The following is a 13,361-nucleotide window of genomic DNA, read 5'->3' on the forward strand; positions in this document are numbered from 1 at the left end:
TTCTTCCACTCTACTCAGCACTGGTGAGACCACAGCTGGAGTACTGCATCCAGTACTGGGCACCACACTTTAACAAGGACGTGGACAGGCTTAAGAGAGTCCAAAGAAGAGGCACCTGTATGATCAGTCTTACACAGCAAGACATATGAGGAAAGGCTGAGGGATCTAGGACTCTTTAGCCTGAGGAAAAGAAGGCTGAGAGGGAACCTGGTAGCAGCTTACCGCTACACTAGGGGAGTGTATCAAGAGCTCAGTGAGTAACCGTTTACCAGGGCACCCGAATGGAAAACCAGGAATAATGGCCACAAACTCCTGGAAGATCGAGTTCTTCACAGTCAGAGTGTCCAGCCTGTGGAATAAGCTCCCTCCAGAGGTGGTGCAATCACCTACCCTGGAACTCTTCAAGAGGAGACTACACTGTCACCTTGCTGGGTTCACCTGATCCCCAGTTATCTTTCCTGGTTAGGGCAGGGGGCTTGACCCCATAATCTCCCGAGGTCCCTTTCAGTCCTACAATCTATAAATTCTATGAATTCTAGGACATAGCAGGATCCCCTTCTGCTAAGTGCCATATAAACATAATAAGAAAGAAAAAAGGCTTCCCCTACCATTATTCTTCCCAATAACCAAAGTAAAAATGGCACACCAAACTTGTCCCTGCCACTGGCTTCCAGTTTCCAGCAGAACATTTAATATGTTCTATGTTCCACCTATCTTTTCGTTCTTGGCTCCTAGTTCCCAGTGGAATGTTTGAGCATGTGCTATTCTCCACCTAAGTTTTTTTTACTGCTTCTGGTGGTGCTGAAGGTAAGTCCCAAATGTTAAGTAAGTTTTATTGAGCAATCCCTATAAAGGGAAGAGGAACTCATTACTAGTAACGAGTAAGGAAGAGAAGTCTTCTTTCACTACTGAGAGCCACCTGCTCTCAGTAGTGAAAGCAGTAATTTGCTGCAGGCAAAAAATAAAAATAAGCACTACTGACTTTAGCACTGTAGGGAAAAAGACAGCTACCTGTGTTTTATCACACTGGGCTGTAAGAGAGCATGGGGAAGGGGCAAGGGGTTAGGAAAGACTGGAATCCACAGGCAATGCATGGGCAACTCTGGGTGGGGGGTGAGGGGCACGTGCCTCCTATGACAGCGAGCTCTCTGGCTGGTAGGGGGGCATGGAGAACACTAGTGTTCCCCCTGAAACTGGCTCCATGCCGCATGCGGAAGTGCCTGCACTTCCGCCACCGCTGTGCTGCTGGGACCAGTCACCCATGCTGGAATCACCCTCTTCTCTCACAGTGGCATTATGTCTCTGGCCAACTTTATCCATTCCTCAAAGCTGGACCTAAAGCCAAGAACAGCAGAGAGGCAACAGGGGAACACAGAGACAGAGCTTCTTTACAAAGGCCACTTCGTGCTATACAATGCCATAAGCCAATTCCTTTCCCTCTCAGAGCACCCCCTGCAGGAACTCTGAAGGGCTGGCTTGAAACATCCCCTTAGCTATATTAAAAGCAAGACAAGAGATAGAAGTTGTGTCAAACGATTTTTTTGAACCCTGAGAAAGTAAAAAAATTTCAAACAAGAAATGACAACATTTAATTAAGATAAAGATTTCCAAGTCTGTGAGAACATTAAGCAGCAGGGAAAAAAAAGACATTAAAATATTACATTACTTGATAATGCCCTTGGAGTTAAGCAACACCTAAACATATTCCAATGAAAAACAGAACAGGTTGACATTTGGCTATATATATTTTAAATGAAAGTTGGAGATATACCTTATGTATATGCACATGGCTTGAGGAAAAACAGGATGATGATAATAAAAAAGTAATTTTCTCTAAATTTTGAATAAAAGCTTTACTTGATGAATATAAAAAATATAACATGCTTCACTATGGGGAGCTGCATAATAGAAGATGTGTCACATATTTAGTCATTTCTAATGTTTATAGTCCAGATTTCTGGAATGAAAATAATTACCTCTTTTCTCTTCCTCTCGTTTGAGCTTATCCTCTTCTATTTCTTTTGGTAGTTTTTCCTTTTTTTCTTTTTCTACATCATTGTGAAGATGTTTGGTGGTATAGCTAAGTGCTGGTGACAAAAGAATCTCTCCATTTTTGCAGAGTTCATCACGGATTTTAATAAAGAACTGCTGAAGTTCCACTGCATCCTCATAAATCTCTGAATCAGTCCTGCATGACAAGAGACATATCACATGGCTTATGCATGGCAACACAGTACCTTAAATACAATCTCAAATCTGCTAAAAATGTTACATTTGGGGATAAAATGGAAGCTAATATTGACTGAAAATGAGTTATTTGGTATAACGTGAAAGCAAAATAAAATTATTACATCTTGCTCTGTTGCTAAGAGCAATTACCTCTTGGAAGTTTTTAGAAGTACTTTTGTAATTAAAGTCAAGAAGAAGAATGTATACATATGTATTATAATTTTTTCTGCAATCAAAGTTTTAAAGAATGAAACATATGTGCTTTACCTTCTGATTGGTATTTAAACACCAGTACGTTATATAAGCACCTACAACATGGTTCCCACCAGAAATGATATGAGAACCTATGTAGCCTTTCAATAGAGTGAGAACTTGGGAAAGGAAGGATCTCCAGATGCATATGCAACTGAATCCAGCCTTTGTGTAAAAGTTTTTATAAGATGAAAAGTTTGAAAATAGTATACAATAACTACTACTAGTACATTTCTACTTTGAGTAATGTTTATTCAACAGATTTTGTTGTTTATATATGAAAACTCAACATATGTTCAGCAAAACTGCTTTTCAAGATAGGAAGGTTAGGATTGGTTTGTCTGTTTGTGCTTAAAATAGAATGAGTGATATTCTGTGACCCAACTGAAGCATTTCCAATTAAAATAATGTTGAGTAAATCAGAATTCCATTTTGATTTTACATAAACAGACATTTGGGTTAACTGCTTTGACTGTCACTAAAAGCCAGAGTCAGTTTTTTGTATTTTAAATTACAGGGTTTATTAATACTGATAAGACTGGGAGAAAAGATAGGTTGCAAATCACCAGTGAGTTTCCTTTAAGGCTATACAAACTCAACTTCCTCTGGTTAAGAAAGCTACATGTGTTATCTGGACAAGTTAAAAACAAAACAAAACAAAAACAGATACAGGTCAATCTCAGGAAATCCCACAAATAAACTTCAGCCTCTGGAATAAACTGTTAACCAGGTAAACCTGATGGTGAGCAATCTCCCCTTGAGTAACAGGAATTCAAAAAATGACAAGCAACCAAAAAAAAATTAAACTACATTATAACTGGACTTTACTGCTTTCAAAAGAGATTTCTGAGAATCTGAAAAATAATTACCTGAAAACAGTACTTCTAATCACCCAATGATCACTTTTTTCAGTTCTTTTAAAACTCTGTTTAAGAAGATATTATTGCCATTACACTCCTCCTTTTCTTTTGAAGTTATAGCAGTAAAACTCTCCCTACATATCCCAATGGGTTTTAGCTGACTTCCTGCACCAATGGAGAGCAAGAAGCTGCAAGTCTGCATACTTCTGTACATTATAAAACACTTGCATAGCAGCAACTGTTGAGAGTGTTATCTACTTCCAACCCACTTAATAGGTGAAGATTTGCCACAATGGCTAGGGACAAACATTCAAAAAGCCTGAGCCTAAATTGATTCAATCTTTGCAGGTCTAGTCTAGCCTGCAAAGCTTGAGTCAATTTGGAGGTGGATAGACATTTCCTTTTCATTCCAGAAATACAGGCACATGGCACATGCGTGCAGTAGCTCAGGCTAGAAGCTGGGGGGGGGGGTACTAGAGCAGCCCTCCCTTTTCTTCCATAGGGCTGAGCTGAGGCCCTAGCAAGATGCTCTGATTAGGGAAGGATGTAAACCCCCACCATTCTTGCACCTTCCCAGGCTTTTCCCTGCTCAAGGAGCAGGAGTATTGCCAGACCCTGCATCTGTTGATACTGAGCTTTTCAATCTCCCTCTTCCTGCTTCTTTGTACTGTCTGCAAATCAGGTCATTTCTAACACCTTTCTCCAACCCCTCTTACAGACAGAAATTGCAGATAGCAGGTTGCTTGTCAGAACAAAGTTTATCAGCCCATCAAGCCCTACAAAACAAAACATCTCTCTCATTAGTTTCAGGCTTTTCTTATCTGCAGGGTTCATTTGCATTTGCAAGCCACTAACTGTCTGCCTGTATTCCAGTGAAACTGGAGACCCACATAGACACCTCTCAGCATGTTAGCATGGAGGGGGCATGACCAGATGCTGGGTCCCTGCGCTGAGGTCCCTGCCATGGCAAAGAGGCTGGAGGGAGGAATACCTGCTTGAGCAACCGGGGGTGGGGCGGGGCAGGGGGAAGCCTGGCAGCTGCTGCAATCCCTCAGCTAACCAGCCAGAGCAGTGATAGTGCTCTGGCTATGAAGAAGCTGGGTGGGACCAACCCTGCTCTGCTCCAGCAGACAGCCCAGCCCAGGGCTGCAAAGCATCTTGGACGCTGGGGGACTCTGGTTTAACTTAAACCAGGAAGAGATCTGGGATAGACACTGCATTAACAGATCAGTTAAGTCTGATACTGCATTCAGCCAGGTTTACCTTAAGTCATTTTAGTCACTTTGAAAACTGGACTGGTTTATGTGCACTGAACTTATGTTCTGTTACAGGTTTAAACCAGTTTTTGATCACTTAAACCAGTTTCTGTGTAACGTGTCCCTAGCCAAGGAGGCACTGAAATGGCTGAGCCACCACAGATTTTATCATCTGGTGCAGCTCTGCAAGATTTCCTCTACCTAAATATATTACTTCAGTTAAAAATCTGGTAACTCAATTACATGGCTTACCTTAATGTTGGATCATGATTCATGTCTGTAACATGACACCTCCCCCTAAAAACAATCAATTTCTTTCCTCACCCCATCTCTGCCTCTTTCTGCAAGACTGCTCACAAATTCTTCTGAGCTGCTCTTCCAGATTTAGAAGTTAGCACTGTGTTCTTTTAGCTTTGGTTTGCATTCTCACAATTGCAAATGTTACATTATTTTTCATTACTTTTACATGAAAAAAATTAAAAGTACATAATTCAACAGAATTTAACATGCTGCCAGAAAAAAAAATATTGACATCAAAAGGAAATTCTGGTCAATGATTAAACTCAAAATTGACAAAACTAGGTACTGATATACATAATATCTTACCGGTTCATCCTCCTTGCTCTTTCCAGTACCTCAAACATATGCTCCTGAAACAAGTCTAATCTTCTGTAGCGATTATTTTCAACGTTCTTTCGGATAATGTCAAAGGTCAGAGGTGGTTTGTTTGGAAAGTTAGGATCAACAGCAGGAATTTCAGCTAAAGAGTCACTGTAACACCTGCCCTCATCATCCTGATGGCTCATTACAGACACGAAAAGGTTATGGATAAGTTCTTGGATTAGCAATGTTACATTGGGGACATGAGAATCCTCATCTCCTTCTATCTCTCTTCTTGTTTCAAGCAAAACTTTATGTAGGACCAAGGCATCTTTATAAATCAGAGATTCTGGCTCATTATAAGTGCAGGCATTATTGAACATCATTACAAAGTCTTCTACCATGGAATCGATATCCTGATATTTGTTGGCCATCATGTGGCTTCTGATCTTTTCCATGTCAACTGGCTTTTTAATAGTTACATAATAGTCAGGAAGTTCTGATCGAGATGGGAGCCTCAGGAAGATGGCGCTTAGTCTCCTTCCTCGTTTATCGGTATAGTTCTTCACTGCTTCATATACCTCATTCAGCTTCTGCTGCATTGGAGTCATGTATTTTGATTTTTTAGGGGAAATACCACTTTTTCTACCTAGACAGACAAAAAGTTCCAAAGACACAAAAACCAAAAATCAGTTTTGTTCACTTTCCCTACAATTTGTTGTTCCAGGGCTCAGGCAACTTTTCCGCATTCTCTCTTTCCTCAGATGTTTTTCTCTGTTTTCACTATGGATAATTTAAAACAGTATAGAAAGTGCTGGATATTAAACTGCTGAAGTCTGTGTTATGATAGTAAATAAAATTTTGACCTATCAGTGTGAGTTTCGGTACCCTAAGAAACCCGAAGAAGCCCTGTACAAATCAGTAGTGTAACTAAGTGTGTGTGAGAAGAGCACTCACCCTGGGTGTCAGTTTAAGAGGGGAGCTACAATTGCCCCTTTCCCCACAGGGTCTGTGTCCCAACATACTCATGCTGGGAACTATGCAACAGTCCACAGCAGTTGCTGCTGCTGCTTTAAAAGCATCAGCTGGGGTAGGTACAGTGGTGATAGAAGTGGTAGCAACAGTAGCAACTGCTGCAGCAGCCATAGCTCCTCAGCTGGGAACTGTTTAGGAGTTCTCAGCATGGGTAAGACCATTGTGACCGCTCTGCCCCCACTCTCAGAACTCTGCATCTTCCCTTGCTCTCAGAATTGCGTCCCATCCCCACCACTCTCGGAACCTACATGTGCTCTGCTGCTTTTGTAACTGCATTTACCCCAGGCCCCAACTCTGCCGTTAAGCCACTGGTACAAGTATCAGCTCTGCAAGATAGTCTTACTTCAACTCAATAGCCGAGAATAATCTCTTCTTTATGCAGATCTTTTCCATGCTTGACATTAAGAGCTTCATATATTGAGATTACCCCACCACAAGTAATTAGTCTAAATTAAGCATAACACTATTATTATAAGTAAAATGTGAAGCAATACCTATAAATGGGACTACTGCTTATATTAGCTTTTTGATGTTATAGGAGCTTCCATTGTACTACATGGTCTTTGCTCTTGGATTCTTGCATATCTATACTTTACTTGATAATTTTGCATTTTTTATCTCATCAACTTCTCAAAAGCGTCCATATATTATATATAATATTTAAAACAGTTCTCTAAAATATTTACCTTCTCAGTTTAGAATTTAACAGACATGTATGAAAGGAGACATGTTAACTTGATATCTACAATTTTTTTTTTTTTTAAACAGATTTGGAAGGAAATTCTAGAGAAATCTAGAGAACTCCTCTAGAATTTCCAATCCTTTCTGCTGATCTTTTTCTACCGACTCATCTTTTATATTATTCTGATTTTACAGATGGAAAAAATCGCCACGGAATTCTACCAAATTAATGAAGTAGGTAATAGCAACTCAATTTACTATCCTCACATACTACACTCCATTTCAGGACAACAAAACATTTTACAGCCATTAACGCAAAGGTTCCCATACTATTTGGACCAGCAGACCAATGTCAGTCTTCAAAGTTTCTCACAAACCACCAGGCACCTTTATATCAAACTTATAATTCAAAATACCATAAAAGTGTACAGGCATGGTGCAATCCACACAGCCCATTCACCACAGTCCTTTCGACCATCAATGGTCCACAGACTACAGTTCGGAAACTTCTGCATTAAATGTCAAAGTACTAGTGTAAAAGTTTTTAGCTCCAATATAAAAATGGGAAAAATGAAGCATAAAAGGACAAATGACAAGACTGCAGAACAAGCCTATGAAAGTGCATCTAACTTTCTTAGCTGCAGAACCCTTGGGATTTCCAGTTCTGGTGGATGGACTAAATTAGGAGGCCAGGGCATGCCCAAATGAAGACACCAGTAAATGACCAAATTAAGATGTGTGCATGTGATGGGTTTGTTGGAACAAAGGAATATGCTAACAAGACAGAATGTGGACAGTATGACCACCCTTTGGACAGTAACATTTTAACTCGGTTCCATTTCAGTGTATACGTCAGGTCAGGGTACAGAGAACATCTTTGAACGTATGTTAATTTTAACATTAATGTTTTGCTGACCTAGACTAGGGTTGTCAACCACATGACCAAGGATCCTGGTTTTCTCCAATTTAAAAAAATCCCCAACTTTCATTTAGAAAAAGTAACTCCAAATCCACATTTTTCTGTGATTTAAATCAGAGAAAACCAGGATACCATGTGGAACCATCTCTTCTGGCCCACCAGTAGCCCAGACAACTACCAGAACCTGAAGGTTGGGGTTAGTGGGTTGAGGTCTGACACAGAATTCAGGGTCCCTGTGCCCAATGGAAATGACTGTTGATAGCAGGAGGCAAGCAAATGTTGTGCAAATACAGCCCTTGCTCACTCCACCATTACCTGACCCCCTACCACTGGCTCCTGTCTACTGCTCTTGCCTGACTTCAGACCCACCCTGTCACCAACAGACCTGTCACAGCTACCACTGGCCCCGTAGATCCAGCCAAGGCCGAGTTTGACATCCTTAAACCACACCATTTGATTTCTTAAAAAAAAGAAAAGCAACTGTTGTAATTTTCACTTTTCAAAATTGCCTTACTTAGCTTTAATTTAGGAGAAGCGATATCATCATCTTCTGGCAAAGGTCCAAGTTCCTTCTTTTTTTCTTTAAGGATCTTCTCCAGCATATGAGCATCATTGTATACCTACAAAGCAATAAAATGTTGGAACAAAACAAGTAGTATTTAGAATAACCCACAGTTCGCTGGTATAGTATGTATTTATGTCACACATTAATGTAGGATACATCTACGTGTGTGTTACTGTGGAGTTGACTGATCAGCTCCACAGTAAAGCATCACCATCTACAGGAGTGCTGGTATTAAGGTACTGTAAATTAATTAACTCCACCATAAGGTAGTACTGTCGGGGACAGTATTATCTTATGGCAGAGTCATTTACTGCACTATAGTGCACATGTGGATGCAGCTCTGAGCCAGGGCGGAGCAGCCCCAGGGGGTCAGCCACATGGCTCCATAGTTTCACCACCCTTCTGCTCCAGCCAGCCCCTTTTCTGCCTGACACTGTCACCTGAAGCTTGAGGCTGAGTCCCTGAGCCTGCTGCCAGCCCATGGCTGCTTCACCCCAGCATAAAGTGCTGCTGTTCTGTGTGCATGACTGAGAGTTTATCATGTAACATTAATTGCATATGTAGATGCACCTATAGGCTGTGTCCACACATAGTGTGGACGTTTGATTCCCGGGGGGACAACTAACAGAAGTGCACCTTGTGCTGCCGCTACTTGTCTCTGGGGAACACCTGTGCCATGCATGCTTTGACACATGGCAAGTTACCCTGGAAGCAGTAGGGGAGGCTGAGGCCAGCACTGGGCTGGCCCCTGCAGCCTTACCTGGGGTCCTGGGGGCTTCCCGGGGCTCCAGCAGCAGCAGCAGCAGCAATTCTGCCCTGTGGAGTGGCTCAGCTCCACTTTTGAGTGGTGCATACTGCCTGTGAGTGCACCATTCTACTTTTTTTTTTTCCCTCTGCAGGTTTTTTTGACCCCTGGGTATCCTGCTCATCTGGACACGGCCAGTTATCTTGTTAGTTTTGGTTGTGTAATATTCTCTTCCAGTCTTAAGTAGTTATGCAATGTGGCATTACATTAACAAAACAGATGTCAATTTCATCCTAAATATGGCTGCATATCCAGGTAGGATGAAAAGCAATTTTTGTAACCTCTCTATGGTTTACTCACAAACACATATTACTACCCAAAATTCTATATATCTGAACTTTTCTGTCTTTGTCCTTTCTGACTATAAACTTCTTAAGGGAAAAAGCTGTTCAATTGTATGTGCTTGTGCCGCATACAGCATATTAAACACAACTTACGTAACAACCACTGAATACCTAGAATTGGGCACTATTATGTCAACTGGGTACAGTTATGTCCTTTTCTCTCTCCCACACCCAGTCTGTCTCTCACCCATTGACTCCTCAGTCTACATCTTCACTGATTGCCTATCTTGTATGCCTTCCACCCCAGCCTCTGGCTTCTTTACTTTTCATTCCATCCAGAAATAGCACACAGCAACTGCTGAAATTTCCTCAGCCTGACAAAGGGTTTTTGAACCCGAAAGCTTGCTTAAAAATTGTTTTCCAACATTTAAGTTGTTGTAATAAAAGATATCAGTGTCACCCAAAGAACCTTGTCTGATTATGTCAATAAGGCATTCAACAGTTCACACGCAGACATATTCTATTTTAAAAGAGCTCATATATCAAACCTTTACCCAAAAGTCTGCATGTCGTAGACAGTGACCTGATGCCAATTAGTACATTACAATCAAAGTCCCCCTATGCTACCTTAGGAAAAAAATATCATGCCTGTCAACAATTAAGAGTTGTTGCAATGAATCTCACAAATGCATTTGCAGTAAGAGTAAATAAAGAAATTCAGATTGCAGTTTGCAGTTTCATGCCTCTATCAAAGTACAATTAAATCATATGCAATTGCAGCTACATGGCTCACTGCTTGCCATAATCAGATTATTGAAATATCTGATTAAGAACAATGTTCTTCCTAAATTGGTTTACACTGTTCTGCTCCACAGGCTATATTAATAACTTTATGGTGTCATGTAGAAAATATTTTTTTATACGTCAGAGTATGTTTTGCACTACTGAACACTTTAACAACTACATTTTCCTATTATTAAAAACACCACACATTCTATCTGCCCTCATGCAGTACAGCAGAGTGGTATTTTACTTTAAGGCATCAAAATCCTTTTTTCCTATAAACAAAGAACAGAGTATCTAACCTCTTACTGCTCTCTGTAATCACGGCCAACAGTGAAATAGGAATCTATGATTTTTCAGTTTCATAGTTTCTAGGGTCGGAAGGGACCTGAGTAGATCATCTAGTCCGACCCCCCGCCATGGCAGGAAATAATACTGGGGTCAAAGGACCCCAGCAAGATGTTCATCCAGCCTCCTCTTAAAAACCCCCAGGGTAGGAGCCAGCACCACTTCTCTTGGAAGTTGGTTCCAGATCCTAGCCGCCCTGAGTGTGAAGTAGCGCTTCCTGATATCTAACCTAAACCTGCCCTCTGCCAGCTTGTGACCGTTATTCCTAGTCACTCCTGGCAGTGCCCGGGAGAATAGTGATTCTCCCAATGCCTGCTGATCCCCCCTGACTAATTTATAACAGGCCACTAGATCCCCCCTCAGCCTTCTCTTTTGGAGGCTGAACAGGTTCAGGTCCCGTAGCCTCTCCTCATAGGGCCTGCCCTGCTGTCCCCGATCATGCGCGTGGCCCTCCTCTGGACCCTCTCGATGCTTTCCACATCCCTCTTGAAGTGTGTCGCCCAGAACTGGACGCAGTACTCCAGCTGCGGCCTGACCAGTGCCGCATAGAGGGGGAGGATCACCTCTTTGGACCTGCTTGAGATGCATCTGTGGATGCATGACAAGGTACGGTTGGCCTTCCTAACTGCCTCCCCACACTGCCGGCCCATGTTCATCTGACAAGAGGGGAGTTCCCCAACCTGTAGGTATGGTGCCGTTTGTTTCTCCCCAGGTGCATCACTTTGCACTTGTCTGTGTTGAATCCCATCCTATTCACATCCACCCACCCTTGTAGCCTGTCTAGGTCTGACTGAAGCCTGATGCTTCCTTCTAGTGTGCCCACATCCCCCCACATCTCAGTGTCATCAGCAAATTTGAACAGGGTGCTTTTTACCCCTTCGTCCAAATCACTGATGAAGATGTTGAACAGTGCGGGCCCGAGGACTGAGCCCTGGGGAACCCCACTGCCCACATCCTTCCAGGCTGAGAAGGACCCATCCACTACCACCCTCTGGGTGCAGCCCTCCAGCCAGTTGGCAACCCAATTGACTGTGTGGGCATCAACACCACAGTTCCCCAGTTTCTTAATGAGAACGGGGTGATAGACAGTGTCGAATGCCTTCCAGAAGTTCAGGAAGACTATGTCCACTGCTACCCCTGCATCTAACAATCTGGTAACCTGATCATAGAAGGCCACCAGGTTGGTCTGACAGGACCTGCCACTGATGAACCCGTGTTGGTTGCCCCTAAGCATGCAGTCCCCTGCTGACCCCTCATGGATGTGTGCCAGCATAATTCTCTCAAAAAGCTTGCCTAGGATCGAGGTAAAACTAACCGGCCTATAGTTTCCTGGGTCCTCCTTCCTCCCCTTTTTGAAGATGGGAACCACACTGGCCCTCTTCCAGTCCTCTGGCAACACACCAGAGCACCACGAGTGCTCATGAAGCTGTGCCAGGGGTCCTGCAATGACCTCGGCCAATTCCTTTAGGACTCTAAGGTGGAGATCGTCCGGGCTGGCTGACTTGAAAACGTCCAGGCCCTCCAGAAGCCCCCTAACTAGTTCCACACTAACCTTTGGCCCACGTGTGCCTCCCCTGGGGCCCGAGGGGGTCCCAGCAGGGAGTTGCCTGTTCTGGTCCCTACTTAGGAAGACAGAGGCAAAGAAATCGTTAAACATGTTAGCTTTGTCGTCTGGTGTGACGACTAAATTTCCCAATGCGTCCTGCAAGGGCCCCACGTTACCTGGGACCTTCTTTTTGCCCCCTATGTATTTAAAAAAGGACTTCTTATTGTCCTTAATCTGTGAAGCTAGTCCCAATTCCATCTTTGCCTTGGCCTTCCTAACTGCCCCCCTACAACTCCGAGCGACTGCAGAATAGTTATCCCTGGTGATGACCTCTTCTTTCCATTGGGTATGCGCCTCCGTTTTAGCAAGGAGACATTCCCGGATGCTTTTGGTGAGCCATGGAGGCTTGTGTGCTCTCCTGCTCCCTTTGATTCTCATTGGGATTACCTTCCTTTGGGCTTGGAGGATCGCCTCCTTGAGGAGCAACCACTCTCCTTGGACATCTGACTCCCCTCCCCTCTGGGACCTCAGTGCATCCCCAACTATCCTCCTTAGCTTGTTGAAGTTTGCCCTCCTAAAGTCTAGGGCTGCTGTCTTACTGCAGTTAGCTAAACTCAACATTTTGCATGCTCTGGCTGCCATAGAATCATAGAAAAATTAGGGCTGGAAGAGACCCCAGGAAATCATCTAGTCCAACCCCCTACTCAAAGCGGAATCATCCTCAACTAGATCATTCCACCCCAGGCTCTGGCTAGCTGGGTCTTAAAAACCTTCAAGGATGAAGAGTCCACAACCTCTATGGGCAACCTGTTCCGGTGTTTTACTAGCCTCTTAGTGAGAATTTTTTCCCGAATATCTAACCTAAACTTCCCTTACCGCAACTTGAGACCATTGCTCCTTGTTCTGTCATCTGCCACCACTGGGAAGTCTAGATCCATCCTCTTTTGAACCACCCATCAGGTAGTTGAAGGCTGCTATTAAACCCCTTCTCAGTCTTCTCTTCTGCAGACTAAATAAGCCGAGTTCCCTCGGACTCTTCTCATAAATCATGTGCCCTAGCCCTATCCATTTTAGTTGCTCTCGCTGAACTCGCTCCAATTTGTCCACATTTCTTCTGTAGTAGGGGGCCCAAAACTGGACACAGTACCCAGATGTGGCCTCGCCAGGGCTGAATAGAGTGGAATAATCACTTCCCTTG

The 13,361-nt window shown here is 43.1% G+C and overlaps 1 protein-coding gene across 28 annotated transcripts in view; it reads right to left on the reverse strand.

The window, feature by feature from the left end:
- The window catches only part of PBRM1 (polybromo 1), a 126,682-nt gene that overhangs the window by 36,512 nt on the left and 76,809 nt on the right, over positions 1–13,361 (reverse strand). For all 28 annotated transcript variants that reach the window (XM_090021530.1, XM_090021514.1, XM_090021520.1 and 25 more), the window contains 3 exons: positions 8,347–8,452; positions 5,204–5,846; positions 1,977–2,188 (listed from right to left, as the gene is read on the reverse strand). In XM_090021530.1, coding sequence (XP_089877656.1) covers positions 1,977–2,188; positions 5,204–5,846; positions 8,347–8,452 — 961 coding nt within the window. The remainder of the gene's footprint in view (positions 1–1,976; positions 2,189–5,203; positions 5,847–8,346; positions 8,453–13,361) is intronic.

The sequence above is a fragment of the Crocodylus siamensis genome, chromosome 11, assembly GCF_052110815.1.
Source record: "Crocodylus siamensis isolate JL-2025a chromosome 11, ASM5211081v1, whole genome shotgun sequence".
NCBI classification, from domain to species: Eukaryota; Metazoa; Chordata; order Crocodylia; family Crocodylidae; genus Crocodylus; species Crocodylus siamensis.